Here is a 23964-nt window from a genome sequence, read left to right as displayed (position 1 = left end):
TGTAGCAGGTAGGTACATGTCTATATAAATTTGTCAAAATTCACTAACTACTAACTTAGAAAAGATGTAGGCTATTCTATATAAATTATGTGTCAATGAAACTGACAAGAGAAATCATCAGAATTAGAAATAGAACATATAACCTTCAAGGGAAGATAGTGGGAAAAAGACAACTGAAGCAGTGCTACAGTTTGGATATAGTTTGAGGGTATCCCTAAAACTTCATGTGTTGGGCCAGGTACAATGGTACATGCCTATTATTCTAGTGACATAGGAGGCTGAGGCAGAAGGATCTAAGTTTGAGACCCTCAGCAATTTAATGAGAGACCCTATCGCAAAAAAAAAAAAAAAGAAAAAGAAAAAGAAAAAAGAAAGTCTAGCTTTATATAGCTTCCCCTTACCATTCACATCAGCTGGAGGTCTCTTGGTCCCAGGCCAGTCAAGGCAAGGGACACAGTCAGGTCTCTAATCACTCTCCTCCCAGCTGGAAGCCAGAACTAGGGTATTCGTCCCAAACTTAGGACAGGTGAGCCTGCCCAGCATAGATGTCCTTATTCAAAGAGGACATCTCAGGTCTCAGAGAGCATATTTGTGTGTGTGCATATGCAGGGGACAGAAGGAGGAAGTATTCAAGTGAGTATAAAGGGGCCCACTTCAGGGGCCCAAGTGGTTCAGCACCTGGGCAGGGCAGGGTGAGAAGATAAGGCTGCCAAGCCCTGGTCAGGACCTTCAGGGTCTGAAATTTGCATACACCAGAGAGGCTTTCAAATTTGGAGGAAATGAGAAAGAGGGAGAAAGAGAAACAGATTTGTCCAGGTCATCAGATGAATCTATAAGAGAGGCAGGAAGGGCTCCTTCCACTCAACCCTTGCCAAAGGACAGGTGCTCACTTGCCCCACCTATACCAGGAGTAAGCACACACCCTGCAACACATGCAGGCACATATTTACCCCACCTTTGGTAAACAGATGCCCCCTCTAGATTCACCCATTTAGTTCCTAGGAAAGGAAGGGTAGACTGTGTTTGCTTGAGGTGGCAGCTGTACACATGACCAGGAAATGTGGCCCAAGTTGAAAAGTGGAACATTGTACACACCAACCTGCTGGAGCCTGGCCAGTTTGGGCCATCATACCACAGCTTCAGCAGTCTGAACAGAGAAAGATGGTGATCTGTGAGGAGGTACAAGGGAGGCCAAGAGGCAAAGGAGAGTTAGCAGGTGGACTTGGAGTCAGTGACACAAGCTGGTGACTCATGGGCTCCTCTTTATTCTTGACAGCACTGTATCCAGAAGCTTGGAGTAGGTTGGGGACCAGAGCCACTTTGCAGGAAGTGTGGGTGGCTTTATCTCTGCTTTAAGTCCCAGTGTAAGAAGCAGAGCCTGCACATAAGTGCTCACAACTCCCACCCTAGAAAGTAGAAGTGAGTGCCTGGACCCTCTTGAGTCCTGGGTGTGGGTAGGCCTTGTGGCAAGACTGGCCTGGTTCTTTCCACGCCATTCTGAGAAACAAGCACTGCTTTCTTCTGCTCTATATCCCTTGATTCCCTGGAAGGATGTACCCCATCTAAGTCCAAGCTGTGAGTCTGCAAGACTTTTCAGGCCTGAGGGATCTCAGGGCAGGTCTTACAGAAGTTGGAAGCAGAACCCTCTAAAGCCTCGACTCCTCATCAAGCCCTGGACTAGAGTCCCACATCTCTCCTCTGTGCTGTAATCTTCTGACTCTAGCCTGGTCAGCCCCCACCCCTCTCCCCAGCCTGCCACCGATCCAGGGCCAGCTTGAGAGCATGCTTCACAATGTCCACATTGTTCAAAACATTGTATCGACTCAGGGCCACCAGGCGATCAAATTCCCTGGGTTCATAGGTGAAGTTCATCATGCCATAGGGGGTATCTGGCCCATTGATGTCAAAGTCCCCAAAGGCTTTCTCCCCAGAGGTTTGCTGCTCAACACCTGTGGGTAGAAAAGTAGAGGTGAGGCCAGACTGGAACACTCTGGGACTACCTGGGAGCTGATATCCCAAACACCTTCCTTGCCCTAAGACACCTGGCTGGTTCCCTGTGGGAACTGCCTGGGCCCCCATCTCAGCTCTCAGGCCCATCAGGAGGGGATATTCCAGTGTAAATGCTGAGAACCAGTAAGCAGAGGGCAGCAGTGGCCAGCTCAGGCCTTCGAGGAGATATGCAATGGCAGTCCAGAAGGTCCACTATTGGAATAGCATCACTTCCCCAGAGCTCTGTAGATCAGATGCAGGTCTGGGTTTCTGTCTCTTACCTGGGGCCAGATGTGTACGAAAAGTATGGTTGACCAGGGGGAAATGTAGCACGATGGGTGAACTCGGGTCCTTGGCCTTGGCAAACAGATAGCACTCACGGGGCCTTTCCAAGTCCTCAGGGCCCACCTCAATCCTGGGGAAAGGAATCCCTCGGTCCAGGCAGTATTTCTCTGTCATCTGTAAGACCTAGGAAGAGGGTGAGTTCCTGGCCCTACCTGTCTTCCACCCTGCCCTCCCTCCACTTGGGACTCAAATAGACCCAGGCTTCAGGCCAGCTCTGCTTTTGAACAGCTGAGTGTCCTTCTTAAGATAATATCACCTTTCTGAGCTACACTTTTCACTTGTCAAATAACTATCCAGTGTGAATGTAAGAGACTAGCAATAACCAATAATAATCAATAATCAATGATCTAGGGCCCCCATCATCATTCTCACCATCATTCCTCCCCATGACATGGCCTCCCTTCTCTGGCCCCTCTCTGCTCCCTGTTTGGGGCTAATTTCAATTTCACAAGGTTGACACAATGATCCCAGGATCAGTGCTGGGTAAGGTTATATGGATTATCAAATCTAGGTTCTCTTTGGACCCAGGAGGACAAAGAAAAGAACAAGGAGTGAAGGACTGGTCCTGTGGCATGACCAGAACCCACCTTTGGAGATAGTACCTGTCCACTACTCTGCAGAGTTTGAAGGAATCACTGCTAAAGTCACCCCAAAGGCCCTATTGTTACCACAGTAGCAAGGGACAGCAGGCCCAGGCCCTGGCCCAGACTGGAGTGGGAAATCCTATCATGAATGGACAAGGTGTAGAGCAGAGTCTAGCTGATGCCTGAAGAACCATCTTCAACTTCCTCTTCCCAATTCCTCCCACAATCCCAGCCATTCTCCTCTCCCAGATGGATTTGGACTGCCAACAGTGATCTAAAGGCTCTTGCCATAGATCAGAAGCCAGCCTGGCCATGCAGAATGAGCTCTAAACATGTAGCCTGCCCCTCAGCAGAGCCCTCTTTGCCCTCCCTCCTCCCCATTCACCTCAAGCCCCTGCTGCCTCCCTGCTTTACCTCAAAAGGGGCCTCCAAGGAGTAGTCAAAGGACAGAATGAGGTCCACTGCCCGCTGGGGCTGCAGAATCAGTGGGAATGGAGAGTTGATAGCAAAACCTCCATCCACCAGGGATAGGCAGTCTTGCATGGGTGTAAGTTGGTTGGGGAAAGCATCCCGGTGTGTGTCTGCAAAGTACATAGGAACAAGCACAGTTGCTCTTGTTAGTGACCCTCTTTGCACTTGTAGTCTCAACCTCTCTGCAGAGTTCTCTCTTCTCCTCTGACAGCCAGAGGCTCTCCCATCCCAGCCCTCCGACCGTGTTTCGACCTCTTGACACAGTTGTCAGATAGCCCTTCTTCAGCCACCAGGCAGCAGGAGACCACAATTCAATACTCCCTCACATATCCCATGACAAAAGCCAGTGCTGGCCCCAGTGAGTCACAGGCATGAGCACAAAGTGGGCTACCCCCTCCCTGCCCAGGGCAGAACCCACCTTTCCAAGCCATGAACTCTCTGCAGGCCACATAGTCCTTGTGCATGCAGAGGCCCCGGGTGAAGTTAAAGTTCTGGGCAGAAGTAAAGCGGGAAGTGAATATGTCCAGCAGGGCCTGGGAAAGGGGTCCCTGTGGGGTGAAGAGCCTGGTACGTAGACACATAGGGTCATGCAGCTGGAACTCCTGACAGTCATCTAGGTGTGTGTGAAATACAGTGAGAAGTGGCATCTTCTTTGTCCAGTGACCCTTACAGCTCAGAGAAGACCCCCTCCTTCACACCCCCTCCTCTTCTTCCAGGCCCCCACGGGCCTCTGACTACTGATTCACAGAACCCTTTTGGGGTACTGGGGGTTTAACCCAGGGCTTCATTCATACTACTAGCAAGCACTTCCAGTCCCCCACCCCCATCCCTGCTCCACTTTTCTTCCTTTGAGACAGGATCTTGCTAAGTTGCCCAGGTTGGCCTCAAACTTGCCATCCTTCTGCTTTAGTTTCCCAAGTAGCTGGGAATTATAGGTGTGCCACCACACCCAGTAACCAGAATCCTTTTTAAAGACTTTTTCTTTTGTAATCTCATGTTTTGAAAGTTACCAAGGACTGTGCCTTTATTAAATAATTGACCTCCTACCCTTTTGAAATAGCTGTATATATAATTTCTAATTGGAATTCCATCCTTTAAACACTGAGTGTTGTACTTCTGCTAGGTATGAAGGATAAAAAGGTGAATAGAACCTGTCTCTGACCCTGCAGGTCTCAGGCCTACTCTGGTAGGGGGAGTGTGGTCATATAAAGAGATAATGAAACATAATACTTCCCTAGTTGTGCATACAACCCTAAGAGATCAGGGGGGTAAGACCCTCAATCAGCCTAGAGGGTTAGAGTGGAAAAGAGAAGACTTCTGAGAAAGTGACACCTGAGCTGAACTTTAAGAGCTGAGCAAAAGTTATACAGGAAAGAAAGGTGGAAAAGATACTGTATCACAGGATTCTCCTAGGCCCTCTAAGGACAGGTCAAAGAGGAGACATGAATGGAGTGTGGAAAAATACCTGATGATCTTGGGCCAAGTTGACCTAATTGGAGTCCAAAGCAGAGAACTCAAAGGTGTGGCCCTATCACACCCCAGGAATCCAAAGACCCTAAGCTAGAGGGTAATTTCCTCAGGACTTCCCTGAATCCAATGGGACAACCAACTTCTACTCTATCCCTTCCTTCATTCTTCATCCTTCTGCCAAGGACCCATTGCTGGCAAGGGTAGTGGGGGTTTGAGAGTCTCTGCCCTCACCTGTGATGTTTACACGGTCTCTGTGCCAGTCCAGGAATCCCAGGCCCAAGCCTGCAATCTTCAGGAAGATCTCATCCAGGCTGGCTGCAAAGGCACTGCCCCACATACCTAAGGAGACAGGCAGGGCTCCCTCATCAGGGCCTGGTCCAGGCACCTGCCTGTCCCAAGCCCTCCATCCTAGACTCACCCTGCAGGTAGCAGATGCGTGGCTCAGGCAGGAGGTGCAGCAATCGTCCCATGAAGAATTCCGAGCCAAAGAGCTCAGTAGGAATATAAGCCCCATATTTGGGGAAGCCAACCTCATGGGGGGTGAACTCACACCACTCTGGGGACCCAAGGGAAGGGAAAGTCACCGGGGCTTTCCATCAGGGCCCTCAAACCTGAGGAGGAATCTTGACTTGCCAAGAACAGGAAGCAGCAAACCTACTGTGCTCTAAGGACCTAGTTTGTAGCCACCTCCCACTTGTACCTGATAGCCCTGAATCACTGGCCCTTCTACCAACCATCTCCTCTGTCTCCTTCCTTGGTCTCCACTCCCAGGTACCTGCAAAGTCTTCTCCACTGATGTTGGTGTGAACATTGATACTGGCATAAATGGGGTAAGGGTTCTGACCCTGGTTGATGGCCTCTTGCTGGTCAGACAGCTTGGCAGGGTTTTTCTGGGCAGAATAGAAGGGAGACAGCTTGGTCATTTGAGAGCTTCACCCCCTATGGCCTGAGATCAGCCTTCCATGGAATGTGGTGTGCCCCCAAGAGAGACTGAGTTGCTAATTCCAGGGCTATAGAGACAACTCTCTAAGGGAAAAGTGTAAGCTGCAGCAGAGGTCAGGCCACAATGGGTTTTGTACAATTCCAGGGACTATAGGAATATCTTTCCCTCTTCTTTCCCATTCAAGGAAGCATATTAGAACACAAGGGGGTTTAACACTGAAAGTAGTATAATTTAATTAAAATAAAATTATTAGAAAATGTTGCTTCTTGGCTTAGAAATGAGAAATCATTGGTGACAAACAAACTCAACTGAGATCCACACACAGTGAGTCAGTACCTCTGAACCTCATTGCCCTGGACAGGCTGGGCCTGCAATTCTGGGAGTAGCCATAGGTGGTTTGAGTCAGGGTTGCATTGACCAATGAGTTTGAGTCAGGATGGAGCATTGTGACTCAATGAAAGGCAGAGCCAATTTCAAAACATACCTGTGCTAGGGCCTTACCCTAGACCAACTAAAATCAGTCTCTCTGAAAGTGGGGCCCAGGCATGGTTATTCTGAAAAACTGCAGGAGATTCCAATATGCAGAAAGAGTTGAGAACAGCATGCTGGCTCTCCCTCCCCAGCGGGGTTAGGAGGTAGAAAAGTGAAATAGTGTCAGCCACCTGCTCTCTCATTCCTTCCTCTAAGGGGAGCTCAGCTCTCAGGGACAGTTTTGCAAGTCTCATATCTTAGACTGGGGGATAAGAGCAGGGGTCAGGAAGTTTATGGAGAGAGTGTATTTACTTCTTGCTCTTCTCTTACCTCCTGGTTCAGAAAATATTCAATGAGGAGGCCCCAGAGGTCAACAAGCGACATACTATGGCCGAGGCTCTCCCGGACCTCCACTTCCTGAGTGTAGTACTGTAGCTGCTCTGTGGATATCGCCCCTATTTTACTGCTGCAGACCCGTGCTTGGACATGCTCAAGGCAGTCCTGCAAGGCCACATGGGACCAGTCTGGGTCCTTGTAGAGTGTGGAGATGCACCTGGGGATAGAGAGAGGGTACGTATTGAGTTAGGGATAAGGAAGGACAATGAGGGGAAGGGAGATAGAGGAGTCTATGAGTGACCTTCCTCCCATCATGTGCACCTGATGCCCCTCATTCAGAGAAGCCCTTGAAATTCAACCTCTTCTTGCCCTTCCTAACCCCCTTGAAGACAAGCTCCCAGCTCCTTCTGATGACTATCAGATCACCAGGCCACATCCCTCCCCTTTCAGAGCTCATTTTTATCCTATACCCTGCCCTGCCTCACTTACCAGGTGGACCCAGATACCCCACACAGGTAGGTCACAGCATCCAGGAGACCGAGCTCCTGCAGCCCCGCCAGGCTGCCATATAGGGAAGTCATGGCTCGGGTTCCACCCCCAGAACCCAATACAGCTACCACAGGCACCTGGGCACAATAATAATGATGATAGTAACAACAACCATGACTACCACTGTGCTTTAAACATTATTGCTTATCCATGTCAGATATTATAAGAGCTTTATAAGTTTTATCTCATTGAATCCTCACAGCAGCCCAGTGAAACCTCTATTTTGCAAATGAGGAAACTGGAGTGCAGGAAGGTCAAACAATGTGTCCAAGATCATACATTTAGTAAGTAATGAGCTATCAAACCCAAGCAGTATGATGATACTGCAGTATGATGATACTGATGATACTCTAGAGATGATGCTTGACCAGTATTCCAGGAAGGTAGATTAGTTGGAAGTTAATTTGACTCACCAAAAAGTTAAATCAGGGTTTCTCAATCTTGGCAATGCAGATACTTCGTGCTAGATAATTCTTTGTTGTGAGGTGCTGCCCCATGTGTGGGGGATGGTTAGCAGCACTCCTGGCCTTTACTCAATAGATTCCAGTAGCAACCCTCTACCTCCCCCACCCTAGTTGTGACAATAAAACATACCTCTAGACATCGAAAAAATGTTCTCTGGAGAATGGAGGACAAGATTGCCCTCAATTGGGAACACTGAGCTAAAAGTAACAAAGATCAGCAAGCAGCCTATACCTGCCCTCAGATGTGAATGGTACCAAATGCTGAGGTCTGCCTCAGGTGCATGATAAGATAAAATTCAAAATGTTTTGGCTGCTTAACTTTCACACAAAGGGTTGGTTCATTCTGCCCAGACTCCCTCCCCACCCACCACCCCTGGTATCTGGAGTTGAACCCAGGGGTGCTTAACCACTGAACCACATCCCCAGCCCTTTTTATTTTGAGACAGGGTCTTGCTAAGTTGCTGAGGGTCTACTAAGTTGCTGAGGCTGGCTTTGAACTTGTGATCCTCTTGACTCAGACTCCTGAACTGCTAGGATTATAGGCATATAACACTACGCCTGGCCTTTGCCCAGTCTTGTGATTCCTTTCCCTGTCCTCTTCTCCCATCTTGAAAAAATATTCCCTGGTCTCTGCTCATGAAGGGCCCTGTTGTTCAGAATGATGGATGAGACAAAGCATGTATCTGGCACTGAATGGGCACAGATGTAACCCAAATGAGCAAACCAGGCTTTTCAGCTTGTTGGTGCTGGGCATAGGCTCCATCTCCTGAGCAAACAGGTAGCTAGGAGGAGGCCATCAGCCTCTTCCTGGTGTACCACAGGCCTGCCTCTCAGAACCCCTCTCCTCCTTCCCAGCCACAGGGATCCCAGAGACCTTCTACTTCCAAATCTCTTCGACTACAATTATGGACTTAATTGTGTCCTTTCAAAACTTGCTAAAGACCCCAAATCCAATGTAAATATTTTTAGAGATACAGCCTATAAGGAGATAATAATAAAGTGGAGTTATAGGGTAGGGCCTCAATCTGATAGGACTGATGTTCTTATAAGAAGAAGAAGAAAGCTGGGCACAGTAGCGCATGCCTGAAATCCTAGTTTAGGAGTTTGAGGTAGGAGTAGGAGGAGTGCAAGTTTGAGTTCAGCCTGCGTAACTTAGTGAGACTCTATCTCAAAAATAAAAAAAGACACCAGAGAACTCCCCTTCTCTCTCTCTCTCTCTCTCTCTCTCTCTCTCTCTCTCTCACACACACACACACACACACACACACACACACACACACACACACTCACGCACACACACACTCACGCACACACACAGAGAGGAAAGGCATTTGAGATCATAGCAAGAAGAACATCAACAAGCCAGGAAGGAAGACCTCATCAGAACCCAACACTGACCCCTGAACATCCTGGATCTTTTCTGCTTTTGGAAGCTAAGCAGGGTCAGGCCTGGGTGATGGCACTTTGATTTTTGTACTTCAACCTCTAGAACTGTGAAAAAATAGATTTCTGTTGTTTAAGCCACCTACTGTGTGGTATTTTGTTACAGGAGCCCAAACTGACTATGAGATCTACCCTTGGCCAAGATTGTTTAGCTCTTGCTCAACATAGGGTGTCCTGACTCTCTTGATTGTGCCCACCAGCTCAGGCAAATAGGCCTTTATAAACCCCATGCTTCCTCTAGGCTTTCTGTTACCTCTTAGCCACAAAGTTCCCTTAAAGAAAGAGGCTAGATTTGGTCCAGCAACCCTGTGATCCAGCTCTACCTCAATTCCATACCTGGTCACAAGGTGGAGCCTGGCTCAGTCCCAGCACTTGCTGTAGGGCCTGGGATACAACCTGCTTCCTCTTGTCCAGAAACTCCTGCTCCCCATCACAGAGGTCAAAGCCAAGGCGCAGGTCCAAGTCCCCAGAGCTGCCTCAGAGGGAATGGGGAAGGGTACTGGGTGGTTGTTCAGTGGAGGAGAACCTCAAGCTCAGCCTATTTTTCTCAGGAGCAACCCATACTCTGTGGAACCCCTCAGAAAGATCTTGACACGTATGTGTGGGGTTCTGAAGATGTACCTCAGTGGTAGAGTGTGTACTTAGCATGCAAGAGGCCCTGAGTCCGATTCCTAGTAGCACCCCTGAAAAAAAATTCCCAGACACTTCCCACCAGAACCAAAACTGGGGGAGGGAAAGTGGTTTTCATGAACTGAGCTTTGTGGGCCAGAGAGCACAACACATTAGGGTAATTCCCCACACTTTTAGCCCAGCCCCAAAAGGTCTTCTGCTGGAAGTCCCACCTCACCTCATTTCTGCCTTCACACTCAGAGTCATCTCCTGGCCCTGAAAAAGACAGCAGCCTTATCCCTGAGCATGCGGAGCAGGATTCTCCCAGGGAAATTACCTCCCACCTGTGGCCCCCGTTTCTCTGTTAACTCTGGTCAGATGTGGACAGTATGGCTGAGCTCAGGGATAGACTTATCTTTCCCCCATCCCCAGACTTCTCTTGATGGTCACATAGCAATCAGGGGTCCTGGCACCCAGACAGAACCTGACCTCCTCCAGGACCACAAGGCGCTGTTCCTCCTGGCCTAGGGGCAGAGTGGAGAGCAGGATGCCCCCCTTGTCCTGTTGTATGGTTTGTACCTCCAGCTCAGCAATTGGCCCACTCTGTGGAGAAGACTCACAATGATCAATCTAGAGTGAAGGAAAAAGTGGCTCTGGAGCCTCTTTCAGTCTGGATGAGTCCATTATCCTACCCTTCACTGAGCTCACTCACCTGTGCAACTGTGAGCTTCTCCTCTAGCTCCACATTCAGCCTGGAGCTCAGCACTGGATTTATGTGGAAGATAAAAGTGGGTGGGAGGCCTGGTTCCATGGGAAGCTGTAGGGGCAAGAGCTGTGGCTTCTCATAGGCCCCAGGCACTGCCAGCTTGATTTGCCTAGAGGCTGAGGGCAGAGAATCCAGGTGAGGGGTGAAAGTGGATGAAAGTAAGTGTGCCTCCTGATAGCAGCACCCTGAACAGCTGTAACTCTTTTCTCCTCTTCCCTAGGAACTTCCCCCTACCCCTCACCCTTTTGGCTCTCAAGCACCTGACCATTGGAAAAGCTCTTGGGGTCTTAAAATTTGCCTTATTTATAACTGGGGACCCTGGGGAGTGAGGGAACACACAAATGCCTAGGGAAGTGGGGAGGCAGAGGGCCCCTGGCCATAGCCTGTGGACCTGGTGATTTTGAAATTATTACATTAATTATATGATATTGTTTTGGGCCAGGCTATATGGGCAATGGCCAGACAGACTCCATTTTACCCTGAAATTCCATATCATGTAAGAAATGTTTCTCCCATGAGAAAACTCTGCCTCTGCCATTCTGATCCTGCTTAGCACACCCTGCTTAAAAATGCAAATGTTTCTGTTGTTCTTATACAACGAAAAAATTTTTCTCTTTTTGGTTCCTATTTTTCTTGGACAATGTTTCCTGTCAGAGAATGATTGTCTAGACATTAGTGATCATTCTTTAACTTGTACTCAACTAGGATTGTTTTTACTCATTTCCCCTTCTGCTTATGATTTTAGATTTCATGATGTTTGCTTGTAGTTTTGAATCAAAGCAACAAACACTATGATTAATGTACTAACATGTTTTAAAAGGTGTGCTCTAACCCCTGGAGGGAGGTCAAAGAATATAGACTTGCAGCCTGCCTTTGGCCAGCCATCTGGTGAACCTGGACCACCAGCTGGTGAATAAGTGTTCCGTCTTCTGCTTTAAAATTGACTCAGTGATTTATTGCAATCTCACCATAACAATATGTAATTATATAAAATTGATTATTTATTACATTAATAACCAGTTTTCAACTGGTAGTTTCCCCCATCTCTTTCCCTCTCCAATTCAAGCTCTGAGCTCATTGCCTTGGGGGAGATTTATGAACAGAGATAAAATGGAAATAGGTTACAAGTTGCTCTGGCCTTCGTTTCTAAAGTGGAGAATGTAGGGAGTAGGCAGAGGACGTTACAAAGGAAGAATGTGATTCATGACTGCAGAGAGAATATGCTTTGGAGAAGCAGGGGAGGGGCAGTACAGGATAGAAGGTGAAGCTCAGGCTGTGAAGAAGCAGAGACAGACCTGTGGGAAAGGAGCAGTGAGGCGGCTTCCTTCCCTGCTTCCCAGCAGGGGTGGTATGCAGGCCAGATGAAGATGCATATAACATATGACATTCTGCATATGACATCCAGGCAGAGGGGCCTGCAGACAGCCTCAAAGAAGAGTCCCAGATCCCAAACACAACATGAAAACAACAAATACCTAAGGGTGGACCCATAAGATGGGGGTCATACCCCTTATAGTACCTCCTTGCATTAGATAAGACTAGAGACTTGGTCAGGGAGGGAGAGAATTAGAGAAAACTGGGAATTTGCTATTTCATTCACACAAAAGTTTATGGACTGAGATGTGGATATGCTAGTCATAGACAGAAATAATAGACTTTGGTCTCATGAATTAAAAGAAGTTAGTGATTATTCCTGCCTCACAGGGCTGCTTCGAGGATTACAAGATCAAACAAATGTGAAGTGCTTAGCACAGTGTCTGATTAGTAAGTGCCCCATGCTACCTGAGCAGCATTCATCCCAAAGGCTCTTGACTCTCCATATGGGAAGGGCCCTTAGCTGTCACACTGCCTCAACTTTACTCCCACATCTGGATTCCTCCTTCTAGTCTGTGGCAGACTGTATTGATGGCCCCAGTCCACTAAGAACATTCCCAGGCTAGTCTGCTGGACACAGAGGTAGAGAACAGACACATGGAATAGTGCCAAACCTATAGCCCAGGCTCATGGAGCTATCCCTACCAAGCCCAATCTTGATCAACCAAGCCCCAGCTGACTGCCAGATGTGTGAGCTAAATAAGTGCTTCTTATTGAATGCTACTGAGATTTTGTGGGTGTTTTTTTTTTTTAGAGCAATAACTGGATCAATATAACCTCTATGCTTGAACACTTCCAGGGACAATAAATTCATTACTTCCGGGACCACCCATTCCATCCTTGGTCACTTTTAAGCAGTAAAAAAATTAGTAATTTCCTGCTCTAGACCCTTCTTCTTGATATTAGCATCCCTCAACATCACATCCACCCTCCCTCAAGCAGTAAAAGCAAGACCCAAGGCCCTGACCAGACTTACCATACTCTGGATATGGGGCTGTCCCATCTCCCTTGAGGGTGCCCTGGATTCTCAAACAGGGATGAGCCTGAGAAAAGCAGAAGCCTTGGGAGCCAGAGCCCATAGGGCTCTCCACAGGTCTGGACCACGTTGGAGCAAGGGAAGAGTATCCAGGGCAAGGTCCAAGAAACAGCTCTCCCAGGACCAATGACTTATGGGCAGGGATCTTCTATAGCAGGCCCTATTATGTTCCCCTCCCAGGACACAAAGGAAGTTGGCCCTGGTGGACAAGGAAAGTATAGGATCCTGATAGTGGCTCCTTTGGTAGTCTCAACAGTCAAGGTCTCAGGAGAGTAATGGCTGTGCACAAGGTAGGAAGCCTGGGTCCTGGGCTATACCCCAGGGTCAGGACAGCTTCTTATTCTTCATCTTCCTAGCACATCTCCACTCTAAGGAGGGGCTGAGTATCCTTCAGAGACAAGTGAGCATCATGGACTCAGTCATGGATTTCTCCCTGCTCCCTGGACCCAGACAGCCCCAAGCCTATCTTCCCTACTCACCACCAGGACTCCATTGGTGATGACTTCAGATGCAGGCACTTGGCTGCAAAGGAGGAGGAGCTTATGAGCCATTTTGCCCCATTGCTATGGCTATTACAACAATAATCTTACCAAAGCAGTTGGAAGAGCCTGGGGAGCATTAGAGTTGGGGGTGGGGACCTATCTGACAACAAGTAAATGGGTATCCAAAGCAAGCTTTCCCTTCTGAGGCCAGGTCTGCAAGACCAGCATAGGACATGGTAACCAGCAGCTAGGAGATAATACAACTTAAATGTCTCTGTAAGTCCGAGACTAAATGTGAAGGTATTGACTCTGCCTGGACTCACCTTTTCTCCAGAAAAAATTCCACCTGCAGCTCTTGTGTATCCTATATGGAGGGAACAAGGGGAACCTGTTTTTAAAAGGCTCTGAAAGCCTCAGGGACATCCCTGACCCTTAGCCCTGCTTGGTTCCAAGGACTAGAAGAGAACTGTCATGGTCTCTCATGGGCACAGGAAAGTAATGGCATCTCTATGAGAACTTTGTTCTTTCAGAAGTTTGTGCCAGATGCTGTTCTAGACACTGAGGATTTAACAGAGACACAGACTAAGCACACTGTCCTCTAGGAGCCCACATTTGTTTTCACACAGGAATCAGTATATGTGAGAAAACTTATAGGGTTGATGTTGCAGAATAGAGAAGGATCTATCTTGGAGACTTGGTCTGTGATGACAGGAGCCCCCTCTCCCATTGGTGGCCCTAGACTGGTATCATCTCTTCCAGCTTGGCTTGCTGCTATCCTAGGTGGGGCTCACCTGCTGGTTGAGTGGAAAGATGTGTCTGTGGGGTTGGCCAGGCTTGAGATGCCTCAGGTCAAACAGGAGCAGGGAGAGCTGGTCGCTGCCCAGGACATCCTTGTCATAGAGAATGAGCTCTAGGATATTCTGGAAAGGGAGCAGGCAGAAGGTAAGGAGCTTGGAGGAGCTCTTTTCATTCTGTAGATTGGCCTCTTGCTGGTTCTCACCTTCACAGCACCATGGATCTGGTAGTGAAAAGTCTCATTCCACTCAGGGTCACTGCAGTTAGCCACCATCTTTGTCTGCGCAGGGATAGGGGATGCTGTGGGCAGCCGCAGTTGCACATAGCAGTCAGCTTTGGACACTGCAGAAAAAGGTCCTCAGCCTCAAACTCCTATTGCTAAAAAAGTTTCCTGGAGGTGGCTGGGCCAGAGGAAAGAAGCAGGATGGAGATGTAGTGCCCATGTAGTGTGGTGAGATAGAAGTTGGGGGCAGGGAGCTTTGGTATCATTGACTCCAACTTGACTGGTTGCATCTCCTATTCAACTGAACATAAAGCCTACAGTGACCTATTGAAGAGATCACATGAAGACCATTGAGTAATGCCCAGAAACTGTCTGGTTCAGGTAATAACCCTCCCACCCCCACAACCATGTGAGCACCAGCATGGAAAGCAGGTATTGACTTGTGGTGACAGCCACCCTTATAGGCTGGCATCTTCTAGATTCAGGGAGGGGTCTGGAGTCTGTAGAACTCTCCTCTCCAGTGGCCCCTTCCTGTATGCCCCTCATCTAGGCAACCTTGTTTGATGGTTAGCATCAGCCTTCCACCCCACTCCAAGTAAGTGCACATATACTCATGAACACACATACACACACAACTTAAGATGAACTTGGGGAGGCCTTAAGGAAAGGAAGGAGAGAAGGTAGAGATGGGGTCACTCACATGGGTCTGCATTCTGGATATTTCTGGCCCTTAGCACCTTCACCTGGAGGTCATAGTATGGGTGGGTTTCCCGCTGAAACAATAGAACTCCAAGGACTCAGCTATAGGATTCTCAGGGTGGGGATTTGGTCTCCCTCCAGTGATCCTTAGCTCAGGTTTCCCTTTGTCTCATCAAGAAGCAACAGTCTGGTCCAGGGTTGCTGATGTCACTATGCCAGGAGGTCTATACCTGGGAGGACTTTACAGGGCCTAGGTGTTGAGAATTCAGCATTGGTAATGAACCTGAATCCTGGCATCCTTCAGTCCTAGTTTCAAATCTCAGCTCCATCATGAGATGAACTAGCTGAACCAATTATGGTTGTCATGACCACAAGCCTACAGCACCCTTGGACTATGGTGCTTCTTCTGTAGACTGAGGATGGAGTAATGTGTTTAAGGAGATTGAATATTAAGAGAAATCTTGATTCACTGCACCCATTAACTCCCTGACACAGGTTGGAAGACACCCTAGTAGGCAGCAGGCAGGTAAAGGGAAGTTAAGAGTCACTGGCTTGTACTGGTCTGACAAGTCATTAAGGAGATTGTAGCTTGGGCCCAGGAGAGAGAACATCAGATTGCAGTTTCTAGGCAGTGAGACTGTCCCTTTCTAATCCCTTCAATTCCTTATTCCTTCTACAGCAGTGAATTCTACAGCCAGACAAGAGTATTCTTGGCAAAGTCAATCAAAGACAAGTGAAAGTCAATCAAAGCCCTCCATTTCCTACTTGGAGGGGATTATTTTTGAGAGCCAAACACTTAGCCAATTTCTCTTGCTTAAGGTTTGCCAGGTTGTTTGGTGGTAGGTCCTATCCTAAGTCAAAACCAAGTGTGGGGCTGGCCTCTGTCCTCACAGAGGACACAGTAGCTCCAGGACTTTCCAGTCCATAACTTCCAGGTGAGATAAGTACGTACCTGCAAGTTCCTCCACTGAGGTCCCTTTTCTTTCTTCCGCAGCAGCACAGCTTCCAGGAGGGGCAGCCCCTTGCCTGCCAGCCACCTTGGCCAGAGGGCCCACAGCATGGCTGGGCAACCCAGTTCCCAGCCGAAAGCCCCACCTGTTCTCTCCCTGTCCTGGCTACACTCTGTTCTCAAGTCTGACAGGTATACCTGGAGTGGGGAGGGCGGAGCAGCCGCTGTGCTGAGGACTCAGGACTGAGTGGCCCTCTCCTGGTAGAGGTGGAGTTTGTCATGCTCCAGGAAGTGACTAGAGCCTGATTACCTCAGGCAGGAGGCAGTTTCATCCAAGAGAGTCTTGGGAGTCTCTGGTTAGCATTCTGGTTCACCAACTCAGTTCCTCTTGTTATCATTAGGCTGGTTGTGAAAAATAGATACCCAAGACTCACTCTTGATGTCCCACTTAATGAGTGGGGGTGAGCCCAGGTATTCCTATTTCTGACCAGCCCTCTAGACAGCCAACATGGCCCTCCCATTAACAGCAGGGAAATGAAGTATCAGCAACTAGCCTCTTCCAGCTGCTGGTAAAACTTAAAAAAAAGTTCTACCTTCCTCAGGGTTCTGAAGCAGAAACATGGCAATCTCCTCATCAGTGTTTTCATCTGGACTCAAAGATGTTTCCCATCTCTCTTGGCCTCCCTTATTTATTCTCCAAACACTAAAGAGCCTGCTGCATGTTACACAGGTAGGAGGTTCATCCATATCCTGTAGAAACCTGCAGGCCTTATGACTCTCTGTGGCTTTTGCCCAGGTCCCCTTCCCGGGACAATGGGAATACCCATATGGCTCAGAGGTAGGTATATGGTCAAGTGGTATAAATATGGACAGGTATAAAGAAGGTCTTTCTGAAATATAAACGAATGAAGGTAACACCATTTTGTTTTGACCTGACTCCATTTTATGCTTGCTAAAATGTCTTCTTTCCAGCCTCCAGACAGCTATATTGATGTTGACAGTACTGAAGGACCTTCTGGCAGCCCAGATATATAACAAAAATGAGTCTGAAATGTGTAATCAAAACAATGTAATCTCATGTAATCAAAATATCTGTCTCAATAAGATCTTTTCTTACCTACATTCTTGAGGTTTTTGCCTTTATAAACTCTATAATTCCAAAATGGAAGTAGTAGGGGTTCTTTGGGGTGCTGGCCTACTCTCAGTCACTTGCCTGGCATGCTCATTAAAGGACTTTTCCCCTTATTATAGCTCAATAAGCATGGTGGTCTGTAGTTCTCACACACTCTGTGACATTTCTGTCCTTCAGGTGCTAGGGATAAAGGCTTTAGAGTCCTCCCAGCCATGTAGACTCAGGCTGCAGATATATGTCTCCTCTGTGAACACAATCTTCTAGGTGGCTGAGAGGAAAAGAAAGGACTTCTGGGGCAGTGAACTACTGGAAGATGCATTTCTTTTCTTCAATCAAGATCCAGTCATCTCCACTCTTCCCTAAGACCTAGAGTTAGAGGCTCAAACAACATCCAAAAACGGCGATTCAAGTTGGACTTGGTAGCACACACCCGGAGGATGGCAAGTTTGAGACCAGCCTGGGAACTTAGTGAGACCCTATCTCACGAACTAAAAAGGGCTGGGAATATAGCTCAGTCGCAGGCCCTGGGTTCAATCCTAAGACAAACCCCCTCACAAAAAAGGGGATTCAATTCCAAAATGAACCAATTAGAATAGTTCAGACCAGAAACTCCCAGAACCAAAGGGTGTGGGACTGCCAGAGGAAGTCAATATTCAAGGGAGAGCCTGTCTCTGCTTGATTTGGACTATGAAGCTAAGCTCTGTGGGGGTGGGGTGGGGGAACAGGGCTCTCAGAAATGACTCAGTCCAGCCTCCTTGGTGATCTCTGTGAACATGTAAGGCACTCTCACTCCTGGAACCAGAGGAGCCAGAGGCCAAAGTGGGAAGGGCACAAGGCAGCTGGTGGCAGAGAAAGGCTATGGTCCTGTCTGACTTGCATACTTTCTGGGATGTACCACTTTTTCTGAAGTCATCTGCCTTATGCCTCAAAATGATGACTCAATAGTTTCAGATATTACCAAAGGAAACTCAGGATGGTCACAGACAGCTCAAGAGGATTATATAGAAGGACCAAATTGTATTTTTGGAGTGGGCCAAAGTGGGCCATTTCTCAAACATCCTTAGGTTCTCACTCCTACCCATCCCAAATCCTTCCTTGCATCACCTTTCCATTTACCATGACCTGTAGGAAGAGGCAAGAAACCCTGCAATGTGAAGTGAAGGGAAAGATAATGTGGATTATCTAGAGTGCCTGTGAGTCTATAGGACACTGAGATGAGGAAAATGTTCTGTATGTGCTGTCAACCTATCAGCCTACAGTCACACTCGCTGTACTAGACAGCACAGACATATTCACAAGAGAAGTGTTAATTCTAATTTTTTCATAGTCACTACTTGTAGAGAATCAGATGTGACTGCGTTACTACTACTGTCCTTGATGGAGTCTGCCTGCAAATGGGATATTCTGTCAAGGTATAGATAGGTAACAGCGGACATGCTTGAAAATGAGGTGTCTGCTGTCCTTGGGAGGGCCTACTTGCAAACGAGAGGCACCTTCAAGGTTTAGATAAGGTAACAGCAGACATGCTTGAAAACGAGGTGTCTGCTGTCCTTGGGAGGACTTGCCTGCAAACGGGATGTTCTGCCAAGTGGGCTAAGAGGGCGCTGAGAAAAATTTTATTATCTGTTCTTAACAAAGAGCAGAGCTCAACATACTCCGGGCCGAGAATAGATTATCCATGAGAAGCGGGTCACTTCTGATTAGAAAGTAAAACTTCTGTATGCTATGTTTAATTACCTGAAAGACTTGATTTATTGATGTTGGAAGGCTGCCTTCTTTGTACACAATACTATAAAAAGATTGCTTGTATACAATAAAGGACTTTTTTTTCTGCTGCTGCTTCGCTTGCTCTGCTTCTTCTTTCTTTTCCCATGCTGACCTGCAAGTGAATTACTGCAACAACTACTGGCTTATTCTCCATTTTTAGCTAAATTAGATTCCTTTCACTGTCTTTCTTTTTAACCAAAGTCCACATGAAAGGGTATAAAAGATTCAGACAAGCTTGGCTTCTTGCTTGATTATGTTTATTAGAAGTTATGAGATGTCCATCAGTCTTCACTACAGGACCTTCATCTCCAGCCTTCTCCATACCTATGCAGAGGGCAGAGAGAGTCCAGTGAAGGAAGACTGGAGTTTGGGAAAATGGGGTCATATAGGGATACCAGATGGGAAGAAAATGCACACTCTTTATTCTATTGCTTCCAACACAGTTCATGAGAATGGAAGGTACAAGCACAGCAGGCCAAGAAGGCAGGGTTTGCCTGGCAGGGAAAGTTCCTGCCATGCAGTGGAGGCTGGCCTGCTCTTTTCTGCTGCTTCTGGAGGAAGGACAGCCAGAAGTGCAGACAGGGTCATGCACAGCACTGGTTCTTATGAGTGGCAATGGCCAGGGACTTTTCTTTCTCCACATGCTGCTCCAGAAGGCTCTTCTGAAACATTGCCCAGGTTCTCAGATCTGAACAGAGCCCCCCATGTCTGTGAATGGTGCGGGTGGACTTGCTCAGTATCCTTAGACCTTCCCACCTACACATAGAAAGTATCTGGGAGGAACCCAGTCTGCTTACTTATCTTCAACAAGTTGGCCTATAGCACAGAGACCAACCCAGAACAGTACTGTAGTTTGCAAAGGACCAATATATGTCAAGGATGAGCCACTGAAAGTGTCAGCATTGGGTACCATCAGCCATCCTCACTATCCTTGAAGACACAAGGGCAACAAGATTACAAATCTACAAAAACCCTAGTGAGGATAGGATGCAAGACCACTTGCCCCACACAGCCTACAATGTGAGAAACTCCATCTTGGGCCTCTCTGGCAGGATCCCCCACAGCACTCAATAGAACTGGTGGTGTTATCTTACAAAACCATATGCTCCTGCCCCTACCCTCCTGTATCATTCTGCTGTTCCTGAATCCTCACTAACACTCAGCACCAAAGCAGTGTCAGTTCCTGATATGACTAATTCTAGTGTGTGGGAGAGATCCAACTTTCCATCAGAACACAATCCTCCAACCCCTGCAAAACAAAGCCAAGGAACAATGGCCAGGCCCATGTGGAAGGTAAGAGGACAGAAACTGGTTGGAAAGGAGAAAGGTGTCCAAAGCATAAAGATCTCTGTTCTCAAAGGCTAAACCAACCTGTGCAGGCAGGAGGTAAGTGAGGCAGGAGCCTCTATGGGAACGTTTGCCTAATAGTATGGCCAAAGAGGGCCTATTTACAATGTACTGACAATTGATTATCAGTGTGTTCCTAGAAACTGAGACTTCTTCTTGCTTCTCATTTTACCACATTTAAATATTAGCTATTCCTAGTGTCCACAGAGTGGGAACCAGCCTGGGTGACACAGTAAGGGAAGAGATAAAGGGAGAAAATAAATAGTGCAAAAATAAAAGAAAACTGAATATTAAAGAGACAAGCAAGGAGACTGCTGAGGGGATACAGAGCTCAGCTTCTGTGGTGAAATTGCTGGCATTACACAGATGAATTGCTTGGTCTCTGTGGCTGGAGGGGCTCTTGTATTCATTCTTCCACAGGACTCTCCAGGGAGCCTTGTTGAGGGGTGCTTGTGAAGCCGTGCACTTATCTTAATAGAAAAACTCTCAATAAATAACCCCATGGGTACAATAAACATTTGGAATAAGTCTCCTTATTCAGGTGATTGATATGCCAAGGCAAGATGGTGCATCTCTTCCTGTCCATGCAGGTGTTAATTCTCTGGAATTGCCCGCAACATAATGGTATCAAGTGTAACTAATCTCTTTTCTATAAAAAAGCTGGTAATGCCAGACCAGAAGTCTAGCTAATTCAAAGATGTTCCAGGGTGCAAGGTAACCAGTAGTGTCCAAATGGGGAGACACTGAATGGTGGCAGCCCCCGATTCCTAAGGCCAGCTGCTCCTTCACCTCTCTGAGATAGCTGAGCTGTCCATGCTGAATCCCTGGGATGCTGGGCTCAGGTGTCAGCTGGGTTTACTTCTTTGGAACAGAAGTAGTGCACAACCACTCCATTGGGGTATCTTGCAAATGCACTGCAGGGAAGGAAAATGGCTCAGAAGTCAGGATGTTCTCCAATAGACTATTTCTCTAGTACTTGCAAAGAGGTACCATATACCTGGGAGTCACCCTGGTATATGCACACCCAAATCCCAAAGAACAGCCTGTACTGAGGGCCTCTGGATTTCTGTAGCCACTATCTTTGTGTAATAACTGAACAGAGAATGAACTGCATAAAGTTCAAGTACATGGGGACATTTCTTATTAAATAATCAGTCCATGGCTGAGAGTATATCTCAGTGGTAGAGCACTTTGCCTAACATGCACAGGGGCCTGGGTTCCATCACTGGCCCCACAAAACTAAAACAAAAAAACAATGTAAAACACATGGTCATAGCTCAGTACTGGCTTATTGAAGGCTGACGATGCTCATCAGAACAAGTTTCAGGCTACTCTAAAAAAGAACAGTGATTTAAGTCTTTCTAAAGCAAAGAATTCTTCCAGCCATTTAAGAGAAAGAACAAATCACTCTCCCTTGAAGGAAAAAAGACTGACTACAGAACATGGGCTTAGAGGATTTGCTTTTCGGAGGGTAGCAGGTTGAAATTTTTTTTTTCCTTAAGATATAAGGACTTTCTGCCCATCTCTCTCACACACTGGCTACATCATTACTTCTAGTTGCCAGAGGAAAAGAAGTTTTTAAGCAAGAATTCAACAGTTCCATGCCATACATTTCAGGTCTTTAAATTATCAAAGTCCACCTCCAATAGAGAACAGAGATAGCTCTTTCAAAATACAAGAACTAAACACAGATAGGACTGCCAGTAGTTGTGCTTTCCTCCCTGGATAAGGTCAGAAATCCATCATGTGCATTTTCCACCTCTGGGTAGCTCCCATCTGAGTTCAGATGCTGGTAGGGTGGCACTCACCTGTTCCCAATCTTCTTCTTACATACCATGCACACTTTCTCCTCTGTGATGATGCACTTCACCTGCTGATGTAAAATCCGTTCTTCCTGGACCTGCAAGAGAAGTTCTGCATCAAGCACATAGAAACAGAAAGTAGAGGTTGCCACGGATTCATCCTTCAATGTTCACAGATTCTCCCTGATGGAACACTTGCAACTAATTATAAAGCTTGGAACAGCTTGAGCTACACTATTTTCATATATGAGACTCTGCCTTGGTGGAACTGAGGAAAGAGAGTGGAAACTGTCTCATACTAAAATATAAAAGCCCACTAGAGTTTGGAAGGCCCATACCCTCAGGAACTCAGCATGGAGAAGGTTCTTGAGTACTTGATTGAACCGTTTCTTTTGTGCATTTTCTTCTAAGACCTTTTCCAGAAATATACGTATGTCATTGATCTGAGTGTTTGCTGGCAGAAGGTTGAGAGCCTAGAACAGGAACAGAGATGGGAACGTGGGTGAAATAGAGAGAACATGAAGCTAAGAGCTCTCAGACCCTAGTCTCTTTCCCCAACCTCTTTGTCATTTGGTGCTCCATCTCTTGGAGAAGAATCTTGTACCTTGGTGGTATCCAGTTTGCTATGGTGTAGCTCAAGGACCTGCAGGGCAGCCTGGAGGTTGGCTTGTGGCTCCAGCAGCTCCAGCTTTATAGGCCCTAGGCAGTGAATGCTGGGGGGTGACAGGTACATCCGAAGCAGGGACAGATACACCTGTCTCAAATAGACAAGTTGCACACATCAGGCTGGCAGTAACACTCTCAGAACTCCCCTAATTCCAACCCCCTGGGATAGTAGGCCTAAAGATTAGAAGGGTTGGTCTATAGTAACAGCTGATGAGGAACATTTAAAATATACCATTTTCACCTTTCCTTTCCTATTCTTTTTTTTGGTACTGGGGATGGAACACAGAGGCACTTAACCACTGAGCCATATCCCCAGCCCTTTTTAATTTGAGACAGGGCTTCACTAAGTTGCTTAGTGCCTTGCTAAGTTGCTGAAGCAATCCTCCTGTCTCAGCCTCCTGAATTGCTAGGATTACAGATGTCATTTTCACCTTTTAAATGTCAGAAAAGTCAAACCAACAATGAGGAAGTTAATTAAAGACTGTTTTTTGCCTGAAGAGGAGCCACAGGATTTATATACCTCAGCACTCTCAACATTTGGGGCCAGATAATTTCTTGTGGTTGGGACTATCCTGTGTTTTGCTTAGCAGGATATCTGGCTTCTAACTCCTAGATTCTAGCAGCACTCCAATCTCTAGTGATGACAATTACACATATCTACACATATTGATAAACCAATGTGTATTCTAGACATAGGATTGGACCCACCAGATGTTCATTCTCAATAGGCTGACCACATAATTAATTAACTAATCAGGACTCTTGAGAGTAAAGGGACAGGGATGCTACTAATAATCACATGGATGACAGCAGACGTAAGCCAGAACTATCCCAAGCAAACCAGGACATACAATCACCTTGCATCTCCTTCAATACATATGCAAATATCATTCCATGCAGACTCATGTCTTATCTCATTTAGAAATTCATACTAGTGCCATCTGTGGTCACACCAGATGAGGGGAGTTCTACTAAAGGGGAGGAGATGCATACATGCTCTCCTGTATCAGGGCTATTACTTACATCTTTGTTGCCATCTTTGTTTTGGTCGTAGTGTGTGTGGCAGTACCTGGAAGGTAAAAAGTGGTAAGGGAAGGTGAGAGGGAAATACATCTAGATGAAAGGCTATCCACGTGGCCTGCTCTGCAGCCTAACAGTAGCCAAAACCAAGGGTGACTATGGCAGGTGACTTGTGCTCCTGAAGTGCAATGTAGGGAGATGGTTTTGTTAGTCTCTTGTACCACTCATCTAT

At 47.1% G+C, this 23964-nt stretch overlaps 2 protein-coding genes across 9 annotated transcripts in view; both read right to left on the bottom strand.

Moving 5' to 3' along the window:
• Positions 1 to 1242: 1242 nt before the first annotated feature.
• Pla2g4f (phospholipase A2 group IVF) lies at positions 1243 to 18996 on the bottom strand. 4 transcript variants are annotated; one of them, XM_040274006.2, is made up of 20 exons: positions 16002 to 18996; positions 15051 to 15123; positions 14333 to 14469; positions 14124 to 14252; positions 13656 to 13696; positions 13330 to 13372; positions 12791 to 12857; positions 10387 to 10556; positions 10164 to 10304; positions 9913 to 9950; positions 9402 to 9537; positions 7099 to 7235; positions 6604 to 6826; positions 5635 to 5749; positions 5278 to 5415; positions 5091 to 5198; positions 3808 to 4002; positions 3333 to 3499; positions 2271 to 2457; positions 1243 to 1949 (listed from the first exon to the last, which is right to left on the bottom strand). In XM_040274006.2, exons 1-20 carry the CDS (start codon positions 16107 to 16109, stop codon positions 1729 to 1731), a joined length of 2574 nt encoding a protein of 857 aa, XP_040129940.2. In that variant the 5' UTR covers positions 16110 to 18996; the 3' UTR covers positions 1243 to 1728. The 4 variants fall into 4 exon arrangements, with proteins under 4 accessions (XP_040129940.2, XP_013214239.2, XP_040129942.1 ...); XM_013358785.4 differs by having other exon boundaries at positions 10164 to 10277; XM_040274008.2 differs by lacking the exon at positions 3808 to 4002.
• A 141-nt stretch (positions 18997 to 19137) lies between these two features.
• The window catches only part of Vps39 (VPS39 subunit of HOPS complex), a 55950-nt gene continuing 51123 nt past the window's right edge, over positions 19138 to 23964 (bottom strand). For 2 of the 5 annotated variants that reach the window (XM_021726064.3, XM_005316451.5), the window contains 5 exons: positions 23736 to 23781; positions 22651 to 22800; positions 22385 to 22519; positions 22053 to 22144; positions 19138 to 21158 (listed from right to left, as the gene is read on the bottom strand). In XM_021726064.3, coding sequence (XP_021581739.2) covers positions 21083 to 21158; positions 22053 to 22144; positions 22385 to 22519; positions 22651 to 22800; positions 23736 to 23781 — 499 coding nt within the window. In that variant the 3' untranslated portion in view covers positions 19138 to 21082. Of the gene's footprint in view, positions 21159 to 22052; positions 22145 to 22384; positions 22520 to 22650; positions 22805 to 23735; positions 23782 to 23964 lie in introns of those variants that run through there. The other 3 variants (XM_078048936.1, XM_078048937.1, XM_040274004.2) reach the window with 3 other exon arrangements.

Source organism: Ictidomys tridecemlineatus, chromosome 5, assembly GCF_052094955.1.
Source record: "Ictidomys tridecemlineatus isolate mIctTri1 chromosome 5, mIctTri1.hap1, whole genome shotgun sequence".
NCBI classification, from domain to species: Eukaryota; Metazoa; Chordata; class Mammalia; order Rodentia; family Sciuridae; genus Ictidomys; species Ictidomys tridecemlineatus.
Note: the sequence above shows the minus strand (reverse complement) of the source record. Positions and strands in the feature narration are given on the sequence as shown.

What these genes read in the sequence shown, in the direction of transcription:
- Pla2g4f (XM_040274006.2), bottom strand. Translation starts at nt 16,109, where the DNA reads ATGCTGTGGGCCCTCTGGCCAAGGTGGCTGGCAGGCAAGGGGCTGCCC. An exon ending in GGGGTATCTGGGTCCACCTG is followed by an intron (nt 6,827 to 7,098) that starts GTAAGTGAGGCA and finishes CTCTATCCCCAG; the next exon opens with GTGCATCTCCACACTCTACA. An exon ending in TCGTACACATCTGGCCCCAG is followed by an intron (nt 1,950 to 2,270) that starts GTAAGAGACAGA and finishes TTCTACCCACAG; the next exon opens with GTGTTGAGCAGCAAACCTCT.